The sequence below is a fragment of the Rutilus rutilus genome, assembly GCF_951802725.1.
Source record: "Rutilus rutilus genome assembly, chromosome: 5".
In the NCBI taxonomy this organism is placed as follows: Eukaryota; Metazoa; Chordata; class Actinopteri; order Cypriniformes; family Leuciscidae; genus Rutilus; species Rutilus rutilus.
The window spans coordinates 26,032,132-26,050,706 of NC_140213.1; the positions used below are offsets into that span (position 1 = coordinate 26,032,132).

General features: G+C 41.9%; 1 protein-coding gene and 2 long non-coding RNA genes across 6 annotated transcripts; 2 read left to right on the plus strand and 1 right to left on the minus strand.

Moving 5' to 3' along the window:
* Positions 1-71: 71 nt before the first annotated feature.
* Positions 72-18,295, minus strand: pigb (phosphatidylinositol glycan anchor biosynthesis, class B). 4 transcript variants are annotated; one of them, XM_084409152.1, is made up of 12 exons: positions 17,954-18,295; positions 5,303-5,432; positions 5,085-5,202; positions 4,911-5,015; positions 4,677-4,807; positions 3,112-3,252; positions 2,975-3,026; positions 2,118-2,329; positions 1,894-1,958; positions 1,599-1,812; positions 515-695; positions 72-273 (listed from the first exon to the last, which is right to left on the minus strand). In XM_084409152.1, exons 1-12 carry the CDS (start codon positions 18,066-18,068, stop codon positions 133-135), a joined length of 1,605 nt encoding a protein of 534 aa, XP_084265278.1. In that variant the 5' UTR covers positions 18,069-18,295; the 3' UTR covers positions 72-132. The 4 variants fall into 4 exon arrangements, with proteins under 4 accessions (XP_084265278.1, XP_084265279.1, XP_084265280.1 ...); XM_084409153.1 differs by having other exon boundaries at positions 2,118-2,233; positions 17,954-18,226; XM_084409154.1 differs by lacking the exon at positions 17,954-18,295 and adding an exon at positions 6,304-6,749 and having other exon boundaries at positions 5,303-5,364.
* On the plus strand, positions 4,640-5,394 carry LOC311290579. Its single transcript, XR_014627410.1, has 3 exons — positions 4,640-4,778; positions 4,896-5,027; positions 5,281-5,394. It is a non-coding gene; the product is annotated as an uncharacterized lncRNA (long non-coding RNA).
* LOC311290580 lies at positions 7,362-15,568 on the plus strand. The gene is made up of 3 exons (XR_014627411.1): positions 7,362-7,617; positions 7,713-7,790; positions 15,061-15,568. It is a non-coding gene; the product is annotated as an uncharacterized lncRNA (long non-coding RNA).
* Positions 18,296-18,575: the final 280 nt, after the last annotated feature.

The following is an 18,575-nucleotide window of genomic DNA, read 5'->3' on the forward strand; positions in this document are numbered from 1 at the left end:
TAAGCTAAAAACAGATCTGGATTTTACACTGGAAAAGTGTTTGTGATTCTGGTGTGAAATTAGAGACAATGTAACGTAACAAAACAAAAGCAAATCTTTATATAAGTTTGCAATCGGTTGTACATCTTCAAACTATAAAAATGAATCAATCTTCAGTCCAGATCCTCTGGTGTATATTAGTATGTTTTTTCCCACTCGGCCTTCAGGAAAGTGAGTGTGGAATAGTTCAGCTTGTTTGGTAAATCTGTTTTCCTCCAGGAATGCTGTAATCTCCTAAAAGAGAAAGAAACAAAATTAGTCTCAAGAAAATAAGTGAAGTATTTAATCAAACCTCTAAAATGAAGTATTAAACTGTAGGTCCTGCAGCATTTGTGGTCCAAACTAAAATGATTCCTCAAATCACATGAGCAATTGGATTTACGACTTGCAGGGAAGTACCACCTCAGGTTTCTTCAGTAAGTGTAAACATCAAGTGACTTAATTTGACTACGTTTAACTGCTTTCGATCTTTTACCTTCTCCAGGAAGTCAAACAGCACTATATGTGATGGTAACGTCAACTGAGATGGAAAGGATGTTTTGAGCCAGTGAAGAGGGTTGGAGAAGAACATGGCTGCTTCATCCACATATTCCTCATTTCCTGTAAGATCAGGTGGACACTGCAGGAAACGCAGTTTGAGGGGACAATGCAGGTGACTAGAAAACACAAGGGGAACCATGATGTCACATCATCATATTGCTTTAACCCTATAAAGCCTACTGTATTGTATTTGATATGTAATTTCTAAGGCGTCTAAATGATCAACATGATCAAAACTTTGCTGAAAAAACTGTTTTGTACAAAATCTACCACATGCCTTCTATCATGTGATTGATTGCTTTTTTAGCAAGTAAAAGGCCTTTTAGTATAATTGCAAAACCATATACATTCAGGTCGTGGGTCACGTGTTGTTGTTTTGTTTCTTTTTTTGCTGTGAAATCTTTACTGATTCTCATAAACTAAAGATAATAACTTTTATATTGCTAGTAATATTTCAAGACAAACACTTACTGGACTGAGACAACTTAGATTTACTTGATTATCCATACACTTTTTTTTTCTTTTTTTTTTATCATGTTGAAAAGTTAGTATCAAATATGATACATCAGGGCTCTGATTAATGTTTATTTGTTCACCCCTTAAACATCATTGTATTGCTTTGCATTTTGTTTTAAAACTACAGATTTGATCATAAAACTAAGCATTTAAATATCATTACGTAATACGTATTATCGGCAGATATTAATAATAATCAATTTTATTTAGAAAAGCGCCTTTCAAGGTACCCAAGGACACTACAAATTGGTATAGTAAAGAACATACAAAAAACTAAAACAAAACAAAACAATGATATTGAGCGACAACTGATATTTAAATGCATTTTATGCAAGTTGTTGCAAAGTTGTTCATCTTACTTTTTGGTCATATAAATATCAGCAACTGCACCAAATTGCAAATGTTTTTTCCTCCATATTCATACTACATCATACAAATATGAGCCATAAAAGCTTGAAACATTGTTTCTAACATGTTTGTATTCTGAATATGCAGATGCTCACCTGTACAGTGGTGTGGAGTGACAGGGCATGAGGAACAGCAGCTCAGTTGAGTTCTGCGAGTCGCTGATGTCACAGAGTCGTTGCAGGTCATGCATGACATCCAGAGTTCCACGCTGGTGAATTAAACCAGTATACAAGGCAGGAAACAGATTGAGCACCAGCAGTGCACCAGCAGCAGTTTTCCTCCACGCTTGTAGCTTCGCTAAAGATATACCTGTCAGTTAGAGCACACAAAGACTTTCAGAGCAGTTTCAAATCTACACAAACTGCTAAATACTTGGCAAGAAATACTCACCGCAAAATATCATACAGAATGGCAACACTGGATAAATAAACCGGAACTCCTTGTGTGCGAGCAAACTGCAAAAAGCATATTTCATGAGATAAATACATAAATAAATAAATACAAACGTAAATGGTTGTCCATGCAGAAGTTGCTGACACAATGCTATGGCATCTTGGCCTGACTCTATATGATATGTTGTCTCTAGATAAGCATTACAGATTTTCTCAGTGCACCTGTAAATGGCTGTAGTCCATAAGATGGTTATTAGCAGGATTCTGTGCTTTTTGGTGGCCAGTGAACATCCGTGCATGAAGAACGGTAAGTGAGGTCCGATCACGACCAGCAGACCCTGAGTGAAGTACCAGTGCCACGGATGAGCTCCATAAAACTCCGCCACATTGTGCAGCACATTAAACTTCAGGAAGTTCCACTGGACAAAGATCCACTTCAGACATACAAACACACGATGGTCATTCTGATGATACATGCAATTCATACTTCGATCAAAGCCTGAAAGCTTCACGTTTTCAGTTTCGGTATTTATTTTACATTTATATATATCCTAATATCAGACTTTATTATTTTTTATGCAAAATGCAGTTCCTTAATCATGTCATTGTTATTCTTAAACTATTTTAAAAACATTTTTGTTAATTAAAAAATTAAGCTGAAATAAGATCAAATACAAAATGTTAGATGAAACACTTAAATGCAGCTAAGTTTTAGTTGAAGTGCTAAAATTACTAAAACTGAAATGAAAAAAAATTAAGTTAAATAGAAAGTGATAAAAAAATGACAAAAACAAATAGCAAAATAGCTAAAAGTAAATTGAAAATCAAAAATAATAATAAATACTATAATAGTATTTGTTATTTATATTATAATATTATAATATAATACTTTTGATTTGGGTTTGAAATATGACATCAGCATGATCTTTACGGACTTTGTGAGCAACACTATCTATTCCTCCAAAACCAGTAGTGTTTGAAATAAAAATCAATACGTTTGGTGTCTTGGGCTTTTTGTTCAGTAGAGAAATACACATCATTTTTTCAATCAGAAAGTCTGTAAAAGCAGTAAAAAATACCTTTCTATAGAACACAGAGTCTATCAGTGTCGAGGCGGCCAGTGCAAGAGCCCTGCACAAATGATGGAAACATTCATGACCTAACAAAGATTATTGCTGGTATCCAAATTACAAGTGAAAACAAATGCAACATGTACACAATGGGAATGCATCGCTGTGTGATGAGCTTCAGCTTGTTCTGTTCCCCACAGAAATGATAGAACAGCAGAGGAAGCCAGACGATCAGAGCTGTGGGACGGATGACTACGGCCAAGGACACCAGACACAAATACTTCCAGCTAAAAAGGAGAGAAAACTAAAAAGTTTAATCTATGGGTCTGAAAGGTTTGTGCAATCACTAGTTTGTAGTAGAGCTGCATGATTAATCGTTAAAAGATCGCAATCTTATTCCTAAATGACAACGATTCGCTGTCTGTTAAAGGTAGGGTAGGCAATGTTTTTCATAAACACTTTTTTGTTATACTGGTTGAAACTCTTCACATTCTGATAGCAAACAATAATAGAAGTGATCTAAATATTATAAAATGTACATACAGTATATCTTCTGTGGAAGTCTCAGGACCAAACAATGTTCGCCCTATCATTGCATTTGGTCCAAATGCAAAGATATGATGTCCTACCTGCCTGTCAATGTATGTATTTGCATATCTCCAAATGCTCACGCAGAGAACACACGTCATCAGCGCATTCCATGAGGCTATGCAGAGTTGTGGACAGTCAATGAGCGCTGCAAACAAACAGCAGCCACCTTTTACAGTTCCTCCTGAACCAAAACAACAAGTTCATGCCAAAACTACTGTAATTAGGAGATGGCAACCCGTGACGTTCTAGCCGGAGCTCTTCCCATCCTCAGACTCGGATTTATGCATTTCTATAAACGCTGAAATGAAGCTGCAGCAGTCAGGTGGTACAAGTCGGCACACTTCAAGTTGTTTATGTTCTTTGGGACATGAGGTGATTTAACACTGTGTCTCGTAGCGCTTTGTGCTGTGCGTGTTCATGTGTTTTGGAGGAGGAGTGGCTTTGGAGATGCTCTGAAGGGATGGTGGGATCTCAGACTTTCAAAGCTAGCTTGCTAGCCTCTCCAAAATTGCCTACCCTACGTTTAAACCTTTGACAGGTACAATTTCAAATTTGCATTGGTGCTGCTGCTGAGACAGGGAGAGCAGTTGTCATATATAGGTATGAAACAGCCTCACAAATAGTCTTTTCAACCACACAGTATCAACATTTCTGTGTTACAAACATTCAAATGATCACAGAAGTACTGGGATATAGGTTTATAGTTCAGATATAAACACTGATGTCTACGATAGCGATCAATTTTACATTTTACATTACGATTGTATCCTTTTACATTGTTACACCAGTAGGTGACGGCAAGTGACTTAACAATGTATTTGTCATTAAATCATCCATTCAAGAGATTCGTTCAAAAACGCTGATTCATCTAGTCTCTATAAGTGACTCATTGAATAATTCATTCAAAAAGATTTTTTTTTTTTTTTTTATCATTCAAATTAAATAAAAAAAAAATTTTTAATAGACTGCAGCAATTAACATTTTATCGAAACCTCTAGAAAATTACATGTTATTTTGTTTTGGGAGAATTGTGATTTCTATATAAAACAAATAAATCATGATTCTAAATTTATCCAGAATCGTGCAGCTCTAGTGTGTGAAAGGACACTAAATTATGCACCTGTTGTACATTTTGGAGCCGGGTAACGGGTAAAAGCAAAGTGCCAGGGTGGTCAGAACCGTTTCCATGGTGTTGGTCAGAGTCCGACTGCAGCAGTACCAGGTGAACCATGAACACAGCTGACAGAAACACTAAGAAAACACAGCAGAACTGAGTGGAACGAACACAGAGCATTCAAGCTTAATGCATTGTTTGTGTATCTGCTTGATGATTATCAAGGGAACATCATCTTACTGTCCATTTGGCTACATCTGGGGTTTCCCACTGCAGGACGAGGTGGTACAGCTTCACGTCGGCATATGCAGCCAGCAGTGCATGGAAAACACGTGGCAAAAACACCTGCAAAAACAGGTAAACATGTTAAGAAAACATTACACTTGCTGTCAATATAATACACTGAAGTCTTACCAATAGATACGCTGTGTCATAATTAATCAGATCCAGGAGTTTATACATCAGAGCGAACAGGAGAGGATAAGAGTATCCTCGGATGCCTTCCTTCCATTCCCAGGTCTCGTAGCCATAAGTGAGAAACAGGTTAAGGATTTCATTTACAGTGAATGTTTCTAAAGTATTATATTAAAACTAAACTACTTTTTTGCAGTTCAGGCCATAAGCAAGGATATCTGAAGACCATTCGATGGGAAATCTCAAGGGACTGCCAGTACTCATCTGGGACGAAGCTGGTCTGAACAAGGAGGCAGTTGAGCAGGCGGAATATGACAGTGAAAACTGAGACACTGATGCCAAAGAATTCTGCAGAAATGACAGTTAGCAGGTGCAGATAGTAGAAGCAGGGTCACTGATGGCCAATATAATGCTGATTAATATAATGGATGTTTTACTTTACTTTAGTTTAGTTGTAGCACTAATTCTGTAGATTTGAAAATCATGCTTTTCCCTATTATTGTTGAATCACGGAAGCTACACCAGATATTTTGCCAAGAGATCTCTATTTATTATTTTATACATGTGTAGCGCCCCCTACCTTTTTTTATAATAGATTAGTAAGGGGCAGCACCAGGTTCAATAATCTAGTGCCCTAAGAGATGTTGTATTATGGGCCCCTCTGGAGTCACTGACTGAACGAATGTATATTAGAAAGTTACTCTAAATAAAATGGCTATTCTGCACCTTTACAGGCTCTTATAAAAACCTTTTGAATAAAGAAAAAACGTAGAATAAGTAGAAAAATGTACAGGATTTACTTAAAGTTCAAATAAAGGATTGGAAAGTGTGAAATGGATAAACAAAATAAAGCTTTGTAGTAGTTAAACAATCAAATAAATATCAAATTTGATACAAATTTAAGCTCAATGGGAAAGGTTACAGATGACTGAATTTCTGAAATGACCAAAAATGTAAAATAGGCTACACTGAATTAATTGAGCATGTAACACTTGAAAATTAAAGTACCACAATAATCACTGTAGGTGTTTGCAATTTCTAAGCGCGCTGAATAACACTGTATAAACTGAATTTAAACACTTGTGGGCCCACACACACATACAGTCATTCAAAACACAACCCGTTGCAGGCCTGAATCGTAGCTCGTGTTCGTGGTGGCCAGAGAAACTGAAAATTGGCCTCTTCACTCTCCTGAGCACAAATAAAATCAACAATATACCTTAACTTAGCGTGCGATGCAAACCCGTGATCGATCGAGGATCCCGTGTCAGGCCTCCGGCAGATCCTCCTCCTGCGTTGTCCCTGTCAGCCGATGTGTGTCACACTCCAACGCAGCCAGAGGAATCCCAGACCTCACGGTGATCTGGGACGCTATCTGGTCTTCCTCTGTCCGATCACACGACCAAACACGTTGATTTCTGTCCTTCTATTTAACTGTAAGCGCAGTCTGTACAACCGCTGTTAACGAGCGAATGACGTAACCGCGGTGACGGAAAAACATACACGGAGAATACAAAACCAAACGATGTAATAAACTTAACCCGTGTTTAACACACACACTATCAACACTTTCAAAGTATTAATACGATGGTTTATCGATTAATTAACTCCAATTATTGCAATCGTTAGCTCAGATCGGTCTGATCAGCTCTCTTCATCTGCTGCACCCCAACTCTCTCCCTCTCCCTCTTAACCACTCAAAATCCTCCCTTTTCCCGGGAGGGAGGGTCTTGATACTTTTAAACCAATGAAAATACAAACAACCTAACTTGTAGGGCAAAACCACGTTTTTCCCCATGTACACACCCATCTACCTTGCTACAAAGCACGGCATTCTTAAAGGGACAAGCACACATATATTGTGCCTCTGAAATATGAAGCGTTAGACTCCATTAACATTTTAGCTCTGAATGAGAGGCTAAATTAAACAAACACAAAGAATAAAAAATTATAACCCACAACATACTAGAATTACATTCTAGTGGGTTACATGCTCCCCCTTCTAAACCTCTCATGACCCCATGAGAGTGTATAGTTACACGTTAACGGTAACTCTGGGTTCTATACGAGCACTTACTTGAGCACACAGAGTACACTGTGCCATAGGGTGACACCACACTGTGCTACATGGTTTCTTCTCTGATTCTCTCCCACCCTCAATATTTATGATCATACCTCTATGAACCAGTGTCAAAGGTCGGTTAGTGGGCCGGCCTAAACTATCATAGCTCAATCTGACAGTGGGTCTTATGTTTCTTCTGGGGCGTGAATGGCTAGCTTCAACTACCTCTCTGGTAGAATTAGGTGCTCCGGGATCTCCCCCTTCTAAACCAGGATTTCTGGTTTCTACTGGATTCTGACTTGGTAGTTCTCCATGGCCTTCTTCAGTGAACGTCGGCTCTGCAGCTTCTGCATGGGGTCTATCCACTTCACCTCCACGGCAAACTGTTTCCTCCTCCACAGCAGACCCATCTTGTGCCTCACTCTCTGTCCTGGACGGTCTCTCTACCCTATCCGGGCAGTAATACCACAGGTCATCCTCTTCACTTTCAGATTCATTCCTCAATTCACTTCCTGCCATGTATATATTCCTTCCTCTTAATCCTCTCCTCTGTTTTCTTTCCACAGGTCCTGTCCTGGTCTCCGGCGACGCAGACACCTTCCTTGGCTCTTCAGGAACGGACAACCTTATATTTTCCCCAATAGGTAAGAGATGGTCTCGGTGTAGTGTTCTCACATTTCCCATTCCGGATTCAGGTTTCAGGCGGTATACAGGTAAGTTCTTCAACTTTTCTACCACCAGGTAGGGTACAGAATTCCATTTGTCGGCAAGTTTCTGTTTTCCAGTCAATGCCAGATTTCTTATCAGCACACGATCTCCTACAGCCAAGGTCTGGTGTGTCACATGTCTGCAATTCCATCGGGTGGTGCTGAGGGATTTAAAAGTGTATTTAATGTTATGTTCGCTGTTATTGAAAACTGTATTCCAGTGATGTGTTGATGCACTACAAAATCTATACATAGACTGCAGCAGTTAAAAAAAAGAGTTAACCTCCTCACAGCAATTATCAACGCAGTTAACACCTACGAGGTTCAGAGAATGGGCAGCACACGGTGTATAATGAATTAGCGGGTTTTGTCTTTTCAAGTGCGCCTGGAGCCCGCTGTATTTGCCAGCCATGTTGCTAGCATTATCGTAACTTTGGCCACGACAGTTTGACAAGTCTAACCCCAAGCGACGCACCATTTCAATCACAGATTCAGCTAGGCTGACACCTGTGTGGCTGTGGATGGGCTCAAACCCGAGGAATCTTTCCACTACTCTGCCATCTGCACTGACAAAACGAAAAACAAATGTCAGCTGATCTACATGTGCTAAATCTGGTGTTGAATCAACGATTACAGAGAAATATTTTGCATGTTTGATTTCCTCTGCAATCACTTGCTTAGTTTTTTCACCCATTAAAGAAATAAATTCTTCGCACACAGTTGATGACATGTAAGATGGCTTACCTCTACCCTTATTGCCATGTTTCTCGAGATGCTCCTTTAAAAAGGGGTCAAACTCCGCTATCAATTCAAGCAGTCCCAAATAGTTCCCATTGTGCGCAGAGCCCAGCAGTTCGTTGTCGCCTCGAAATGGCAGTCCTCTCGCTCCCAAAAATTTAACAACAGCCACCACACGTCTGAGGACTTCTTTCCAGTACTGCTGTTCTGACTCACACTGTCGGGCAAGAGAAGCGTCCACTCTGCATGCATATTTAGATCTGTGCAATAAAGACAGCATGTTTTGTCTATGTTCTGCACTCTTTTCGTGATCACTAACCCTCTCTGGATGTTTCCAATCACAGAATCCGATGCTAAATGCATGCTTTTGGGATGACAGAAGTTTGCAGGCATAACAATAAACTGATCCAGTTGATGGTGAGTAAAGAAGCCATTCCCTTGGCACAATTTGATTGTTTGGGAGCCGGCAGTGAAGCAAATCGTTGGTGAGGGAGCGTGTCCTACTTCCAAGTCCGGACTCCCTTACCGATGCAGGATACTTGGCGGCCCGGTTCTGGAAAGCTGCAGGCCCTCGGTAAATCGCTTCTTCCCGGAGCCGCTCCGTAACGGCCCCCCACAGTGCAGGATCCCCAGGGAGTAGAGGCGTTGAGATGCAGGGGCTGCTCTCAGACTCGACAAGCGGCTCAGGTGGCGCCGGCGGTGACACTGGAGACCCGCCATCACCGCTTCCCTCTACGATCAGACTCGCCGCCTCTGGGTTGTTGCTTGAAGTTGCTGCTGGCTCTTCGCTCTCCGGGCTGTAAACGTAAGCTGGCGGTGTAGAAAAGTCCTGGCTAGTTGAGTTGTCCTCGTCGTTGACGGAAGCTGACTTAACAGAACTGTCGGCAACATTAACAGGAGTGAAGAAATGACCTATTTTAGGTATATACTTTAAATTTTCTGCGTTTCTGATGTCCTTTTCCTTTTTTAATTTCCGCTTCGCGCTCCCACTTAGCTTCTCCATGTCTGATTTTTTTCTGTTGTAGCAACGCCTGACGTCACGTAACCTGCTCGGCGTAACATTTGACCCACCTCATGCGGACTGACCAATGAGGAGAGGGTCTTAACTTGAGGCCATCTCTTCATTGGTCAGTCCGCATGAGACTCTCAACCGCTCTCAACTCACGTTCAAAGTCATAGGCAGCTGAGCGCAGCGTCTCTCTGTGCAGTGAAAAAAACCCGTGTTGACAGTTTGTTTTATAAAGCGGGAGATTACCAGATACAGATTATTTTGCTCGTGTCCTTGCTGCCTTGGGCCCTTTAGAGGTCTTGGGCCCCTGGGCAATTGCCCAGTTGCCCGTATGGTTAATCCGGCCCTGCCCGAAACACACATCCACCGGCAGACGAGCCTCCCTTCCATACAGAAGATAATATGGCGAGTACCCGGTGGCTTCATTCCTAGTACAGTTGTAGGCGTGTACTAAACGGTGAATATGTTGACTCCATCTGCTTTTCTCCACAGGATTCAGAGTACCAAGCATGGAAAGCAGCGTTCGGTTGAATCTTTCAGGCTGAGGGTCTCCCTGAGGGTGGTAAGGAGACGTTCTAGATTTTCTGATTCTCAGCATGCTTAGCAGTTCTTTTATGAGACCACTCTCAAAATCCCTGCCCTGATCTGAGTGGATACGGGAAGGTAAGCCGTAGTGGATGAAGAATTTTTCACACAATATCTTGGCGACAGTTAAAGCTTTTTGGTCTTTGGCTACGAACGCTTGAGCGTAGCGGGTGAAATGGTCCGTGATGACAAGGACATTGCTAAGACCTTTGGAGTCAGGCTCGATGGATAAGAAGTCGATACATACTAAATCAAATGGCCCACTGCTGGTCATGTGGTTCAGTGGTGCAACTTTCTTGGGTATCGTCTTTCTGGTTACACAACGGCCACAATTCTTGACGTATTGCTCTATGCAGGCGGACATTCGGGGCCAATAGAAACGATCTCTCAGAAGCTCAGTTGTTCTCTCTACTCCCAAATGACCAGAGTCATCATGCAAGGAGCGCAGTACTTGGGACCAGTACCTCTCAGGTAAGACAAGCTGTATCTTTTCTTTCCCACAAGAACTGTTAGTGACTCTGTACAGAAGCTGATTATTGACTTTCAACTTGGGTCCCTGCCGTTGTAACAGAGCAATGGTGGCATCGGAACTCCTAGCGCTGGTAAGTATTTTCCCAGTCTCCACTTCTCGCTTTACTACGCCTACTACAGGATCCTCTTCTTGAGCTAGCCTCAACTCATCATTAGATAGCTGTTCCATATGACCCAAACACAATGCAGTGGGACAAGCGAATGCCTTTGGAACACTCTGTGGAGGGGCACCCAAATGATCCACTAGTCTGGATGATGACTCGTCCCTTTCAGGAACACCAGCCAGCTGACAAATGGCTTTTACCCCTGACTTTGGAATTTCCTTCCATTCAGCACAATCAGTTGATTCACAGGGGTAGCGCGACAGCACGTCTGCATCAATGTTGTGCTTTCCTGGCTTGTACTGCAAGCTGAAGTTGTATGTAGCTAATGCTGCTAACCAACGATGACCTGTTGCACTCAACTTTGCACTTGACAACACATAGGTAAGTGGATTGTTGTCTGTTTTTACTACAAACTGGGCGCCATACAGGTAGTCGTGGAACTTATCCACAACGGCCCATTTAAGCGCCAGGAACTCAAGCTGATGAATGGGGTAACGTCGCTCGGAAGCACTCAGTTTTCGACTGGCATAGGCTACGGGCATGAGCCCACCAGGATGCTCCTGATTCAACACGGCGCCAAGGCCGCTCAGACTGGCGTCCACATGCAGGACATAAGGTCTCGTGTGGTCGGCGAAAGCAAGTACTGGAGCATGGGTGAGGCAGTAAATAATTTTACGGAAAGCTGCTGTACAGTGGTCGTCCCAACGCTCCCCGAATGGCTCCAACTCTTTGTAATATTTCTTGCTATCTACTGCTTTTCTGTTTAGGCCAGACGTCGGTGGGTACCCTTTGGTGAGCTCTGTCAATGGCCTTACGATTGCGGAATAGTCCTTTATGAATCTCCGGTAAAAGCCACAAAACCCAAGAAACGACCTCAGTGACTTTAGGTCGGTGGGCATTTTCCAGCGTGTTACGGCTTCGATCTTGGCTGGGTCTGGCGATACTCCAGCAGCTGACACAATGTGCCCCACGTAACGGACTTGGGACTGACAGAATTGACACTTGTCAATCGAGACTTTCAGGCCACTCTCTTGCAGACGGTCTAGGACTTTTAATAGCCTCTCTTCGTGTTCTTCAAGAGTGCGTCCAAACACGATGATGTCATCAAGGTAGACTATTACTTGGAGAAGGTGCATGTCCCCAACAGCTTTCTCCATTAGCCGCTGGAAGGTGGCGGGAGCTCCAGTGATCCCTTGGGGCATTCGTTCAAACTGAAAGAATCCAAGAGGGCAGATGAAAGCAGTCTTCTCTTTATCCTCCTCTGCCATGGCGATTTGATAATAACCACTACGGAGGTCCAGCACGGAGAACCACTTACTACCAGCCAAGCAGTCCAATGCGTCATCGATCTGGGGAGTGGTGTACTGATCTGGGATGGTACGAGCATTCAGAGTTCGGTAGTCAATGCACATCCTGATTGCCCCACTCTTCTTTCGTGCAATTACGATGGGAGAGGCGTACGGACTCCTCGACTCCTTAACAGATCTTTAATATGGCGTCGCACATCCTCGATGTCCGCCGGTGCTATGCGTCTGGAGCGCTCTCTGAAGGGTTTTTGATCATTCAGTCTTATGTGATGCTCAACTCCATAAGCTAATCCCACATCCCACTCACTGGTAGAAAAGACATCACCTCTTGTTGACAACTTCTGACGCAGTCTCAGTTCCCATGCCTTAGAAATAGATGACTCACTGAAATTAAACAGATTTGGATCGATTACTTTGGAGCTGTGGAAACTTCCAGAAGGCACTGCAAGTGTGTCGGTGAGATACACATTGGCCATCACTGTGCCAGCAGGAATGGAGATATCCTTTGATGTTTCGTTATGAACCAGGACTTGGGTGTTTTTCCCATCTATGGCTGAAGACGGAAGTACTACAGGCGTTATAAATGTTCCAGCTGGAAGACTGCCCTCCTCAGGAGCATCTATCACAAAGATCTCTTTTGTCAACGGCTTGTCAATCTCCATTTGACAGACGACTTGTACTTCCCCTCTGGATGGAACGACACAGTCTCCAGGTCCTATCCACCAGACTTTTGCTTCAGGCTTGTCAGGAAGTTTCTCTGTTATTTGCGGCTGAGGCAGTTGAATAGCAGCCTGTCCGGTCTGGATTCTCAAAGCATGGGCAACCCTGGGTTTCTCATTAACCTGACTGAGTGCAGCAAGTCGTTTGAAGAAACTGGCGTTGGTTCCAATTATAACCGGTACTTGAGGAGGACCTTGAGGATCAGGACATACAAGAGCCAGAATGGACAGTGATTCTTCCACGCCAGTAACAGAAGCAGGAAAAGTGGCGTCAACGACTATATACCCCTTATATGGGTAACTGGACGAACTGAGCCCCCATATTGACAATCCAGTCAATGGGTGAATGGGCACATCTGGGAGATTTTTGGAAAACCAGCTGTCAAACACAATTGTCACCTGCGATCCGGTGTCTAACAGGGCTTGACACAAATGTCCATTAAGCTTCACATCCACAGTTGAGGCTGGTCCAACTAGGCCTTTTGGAAGACTGCTGGCTTCATATATGTTTGTCTGACTCTTTTTTGAGAAACAGGCTTGGTTCTGTGTCTTTCTGTTATTGTTGTCATCAGCCTCATACCTCTCACTCTTTGCTTGCCTTAGAGAACGGATCAGCTTTTGAATGACTTGTTCTGAGTTGGGAGGAGCTTGACACTTTGTCGCGATATGGCCGTCCTCTCCACACCTGTAGCAGAAATAATCATCTTTTGTTCTGGCTGATTTGCTTTTCAGGGACGAAGCAACAGAGAATTTTGGGCGCGGCTCTGGAACTGGAGGTGAGTGGTGAGTAGAGCTGACACTCATACTGGCCAACTGTTGCTGTAGGTGTTGAATCTGTTTTCGTAAATCTTGGACTTCAGAATTGTCAATTTTTTCAGTCTGCTTCCTCTGTTTTTCTTTAGGTTTAATTAACAGGGAGGAAGTTGCCACTGTTTTAGACTCACTTCCACATATCTGTGTTCTCAACTCTTGAATCTCAGCCTTTAGTTCTTGGATGACAGAGATGCTGGCTCTTTCGTCCTCACTGTATTTTATGGCTTTGGCTTTGGCTTTAGCAGACATTCGGTGGCGGGATGCTTCACACTCCTCTGCCTCACGTATCTCCTTCAGCAGACTCAGAAAAGAAGGTGGGTGGTGTTTTCTTTCTCTTAGCCGCAGCTGGAGCAACATCATGTCGGAGTTCACTGCTCCACGAATAAGCTGTTCAATCCGTACCTTATCAACGAGTCCTGGGTGCACTCCATCACGTTCTACTACTTTGCTGAGCATCTTTTCTATCCTTCTCAGGAATTCAGAGAGGGTCTCTCCAGTGCTCTGGCGCATGAGACGAAACTTGAAATACAAGTCTTCACCAGACTCCGATGATCCGAAGGTGCTCTCTAATGCTTCCAAGTATTGTAGTGCACTCGCCTCAGAATTGGAAAACCGGACAGCTCTGATGATCTCCAATGCAGGTCCCTTGAGACTTTCTACAATTCGCCGTCGTTTTTCTTTTTCGGAGCATTCACACTCTGTTATCATCAGCCTCGCTTGTTCCATCCAAGTTTCCATATTCTCCTCTCCTGGGGGGGTAGGAACTACAGCTGAATACATGCGCAGGCGTCGGTATGCATTGGTGTCAGTGGGATGCTTTACGGTCTTTTCCAGGATCTCTCCCACAGCACGTATGATGGACTCAGGAGAACTGTCAGTTGTGCTGCGGGGAGTGAGCAAAGTTTGTACGTCACCAAGTGACTTACCTTCTTCCATCAGAAACTTAGCAAGTCGTTCTGTAAAGCCTCCAGAATCAGTGTCAATTTTGGATTCCATGGGCTGGACTGCAATGATTGTCCATGGCTCTTTCTGTTCTCCTGGTGACACTTCCGGAGGTAGATGCGTGAGGTCAATGGCCTGTTTGCATTCACATAACACCAGAAGAAAACGTGAGGTTGGTCCTTCTCGTGTGTCTCGGACACGAACTCTTCCTAAGACCTTCACAGCTTCCATTACCTCTTCAATTGCAGCAATGTCTGTGTGAACAGGTACATTTATCAACAATAATGCATGACTCTCATCAATGCCAGCTTCTTTGCACCAGCTGATTAACTCTGCTTGTAGACTGGGGTCCATTTTCAAAGCCATGATAGCTGTCTGACCACGTTTCAGTAACTTTGAATGTGATGGTGAGAAGTGCTTGGGTTGAGCTGTTCCGATCTGTCTTCTTTTTTTTTTCAGGAACTCATCAGCGACGTACCAGAGGGAGATCCCGGACGAGCCCCCACTTTGTGTAGCGCCCCCTACCTTTTTTTATAATAGATTAGTAAGGGGCAGCACCAGGTTCAATAATCTAGTGCCCTAAGAGATGTTGTATTATGGGCCCCTCTGGAGTCACTGACTGAACGAATGTATATTAGAAAGTTACTCTAAATAAAATGGCTATTCTGCACCTTTACAGGCTCTTATAAAAACCTTTTGAATAAAGAAAAAACGTAGAATAAGTAGAAAAATGTACAGGATTTACTTAAAGTTCAAATAAAGGATTGGAAAGTGTGAAATGGATAAACAAAATAAAGCTTTGTAGTAGTTAAACAATCAAATAAATATCAAATTTGATACAAATTTAAGCTCAATGGGAAAGGTTACAGATGACTGAATTTCTGAAATGACCAAAAATGTAAAATAGGCTACACTGAATTAATTGAGCATGTAACACTTGAAAATTAAAGTACCACAATAATCACTGTAGGTGTTTGCAATTTCTAAGCGCGCTGAATAACACTGTATAAACTGAATTTAAACACTTGTGGGCCCACACACACATACAGTCATTCAAAACACAACCCGTTGCAGGCCTGAATCGTAGCTCGTGTTCGTGGTGGCCAGAGAAACTGAAAATTGGCCTCTTCACTCTCCTGAGCACAAATAAAATCAACAATATACCTTAACTTAGCGTGCGATGCAAACCCGTGATCGATCGAGGATCCCGTGTCACGGTACGTTCACACGGGGCGTCAGCGTCAACGCTTCCCATTGACTTTGAATGGGTGACGTCAAGCGTTGCCGAAAAGAATTGTGGATCCGTCGGCGGCGCTTCACTGGCGTTGCTCGCGGCAGAAGTTGAGAATTTTTCAACTTCTGCCGCGAGCAACGCCAGTGAAGCGCCGCAGACGGAAGCGTCAGCCAATCAGGATCGCTCTATGCAAATACAGTAGCCAGGCGGCAGCCAATCACGGCAATGAAGCTTGTTGTTGAGTTCCTGTCTAATTTCATTGGCTGACGCTGCTATGACCATGGCGTCAGTGCCAAACTTCAGCCACGCCTTCCGTCAAGCGTTGACGCTGACGCCCCGTGTGAACGTACCGTCAGGCCTCCGGCAGATCCTCCTCCTGCGTTGTCCCTGTCAGCCGATGTGTGTCAACACTCCAACGCAGCCAGAGGAATCCCAGACCTCACGGTGATCTGGGACGCTATCTGGTCTTCCTCTGTCCGATCACACGACCAAACACGTTGATTTCTGTCCTTCTATTTAACTGTAAGCGCAGTCTGTACAACCGCTGTTTACGAGCGAATGACGTAACCGCGGTGACGGAAAAACATACACGGAGAATACAAAACCAAACGATGTAATAAACTTAACCCGTGTTTAACACACACACTATCAACACTTTCAAAGTATTAATACGATGGTTTATCGATTAATTAACTCCAATTACTGCAATCGTTAGCTCAGATCGGTCTGATCAGCTCTCTTCATCTGCTGCACCCCAACTCTCTCCCTCTCCCTCTTAACCACTCAAAATCCTCCCTTTTCCCGGGAGGGAGGGTCTTGATACTTTTAAACCAATGAAAATACAAACAACCTAACTTGTAGGGCAAAACCACGTTTTTCCCCATGTACACACCCATCTACCTTGCTACAAAGCACGGCATTCTTAAAGGGACAAGCACACATATATTGTGCATCTGAAATATGAAGCGTTAGACTCCATTAACATTTTAGCTCTGAATGAGAGGCTAAATTAAACAAACACAAAGAATAAAAAATTATAACCCACAACATACTAGAATTACATTCTAGTGGGTTACACATGTATCAGACATAGAAGAGAAACAAGCATAGAAGAATAAGGCTACATGGGAGGTGGTCTTCATTCCAGATTTCTCTGTTCCCCATTTCTCTATCCCCTCCCCATCATGCCAGCTGTAAATGGTTTATCTGTGTTTCTCCTCCCTCACCCCCTCATGCCTCTATGTTTCTCAGTCAGTACAGTAAGGTTTGAGCTTATATACACCACTGACCGACTTTCAACTTCCTTGTAAGATAGAAAAACATGTTGCTTATGTTTAAAAATGGAATGTATAGCCTACCTCATGCTTACACATGGTACAATCCACTATCCCCATTAAACACATGTGTCCATGCAATCTATAGTCTAACTCATACATTTTAAACTTCATAAGATAATACAAGTGATTATGAATACTAATAAAGAATACATAATATTGATACATAAATATTGATATACAGATATATTTAATAATGAAATAATTTTAAAAAATGAAATTGTAGTCTTTAATTTCTAATTCATTCTTAATGTGAGTTTCATTGGACATTCATTACAGTTTAAAAAAAAAGCATTCTAAATTCAGTGCAAGAAATACTATCATTATAAATACTTTACCATTTAAATGCAATTAAATAAATATATGATAAATACAATTTAAATAGCCTACATATTTGTTATTATTAATAATATTATTATTTATTGCGGGCAGTAATTTTGGGATGGAATAGGGAAATATATTTAATTGTCATAATAATATAGGCTACTTCAATATCTTTAGGATTATTATCTCAAAATGTAATGTTTTACAGTATTTAAACAATATCCATGTTTTATATATATATATATATATATATATATATATATATATATATATATATATTAAATGAACGATCTATGTGCGCAAAACTGTCTATTTATAGAAAGCAATATCCATGTTACAGTTCCCAGAATCCAGCCAATTTATGTTAATTTAATGAAATGGTTATCATCTATTATATAATTTTCTTCCCATTAAAACACTTTTATAAAGTGAGTCTAAACCCCAGGTTCGGGACTCTCACCAAGTGTTTGAGGTCTCCTGGCATCTGTGCTGTACAGAATGGAGCTCCTCTTCCTCAGTCTCACTGATTCACATGAGGATTTGTTCTGTTTGAAGCGCTCTCGAATCTTTTCCATGTCTTCACATTAACCTCAAATGGGGTTCAATGTTCAGCATTTTAACTCCGACTGTAAATGTTCATTTTCTGGCGCTTTTACTGAGTGTTTTCTGCCTTAAATGTGGAACCTGGATTCATTTCCGTGTTTGGGTCATGGTGTCCCGTAGAAATATATACATAGATACCTCATTAGCGGCCGTCTCATCACTCGTAAGCCATATTGTGAACAATCGACTGAGCGTCTGCAACTGTAGTTAGACGCATGTATTAATATCTTTACATGAAATAGACTCTAGCAGATGATTTTGCTGAACTAACACAAATACAAGAAGACGAAGACATCAGCTGACACGATATTAAAAAGTAACCATAGTTAAAGTAAAAACATTAAAAGTACCTCAGAAAAAAAAAAAAAAAAAAAAACTATTGTACTATTGTTTTAATACTTATAAAAACACAAACCAAGACCACATGTGAAAGGTTATCCCATTTCTTCGGGAATTTAAATCTCGACGGTTTCACAACC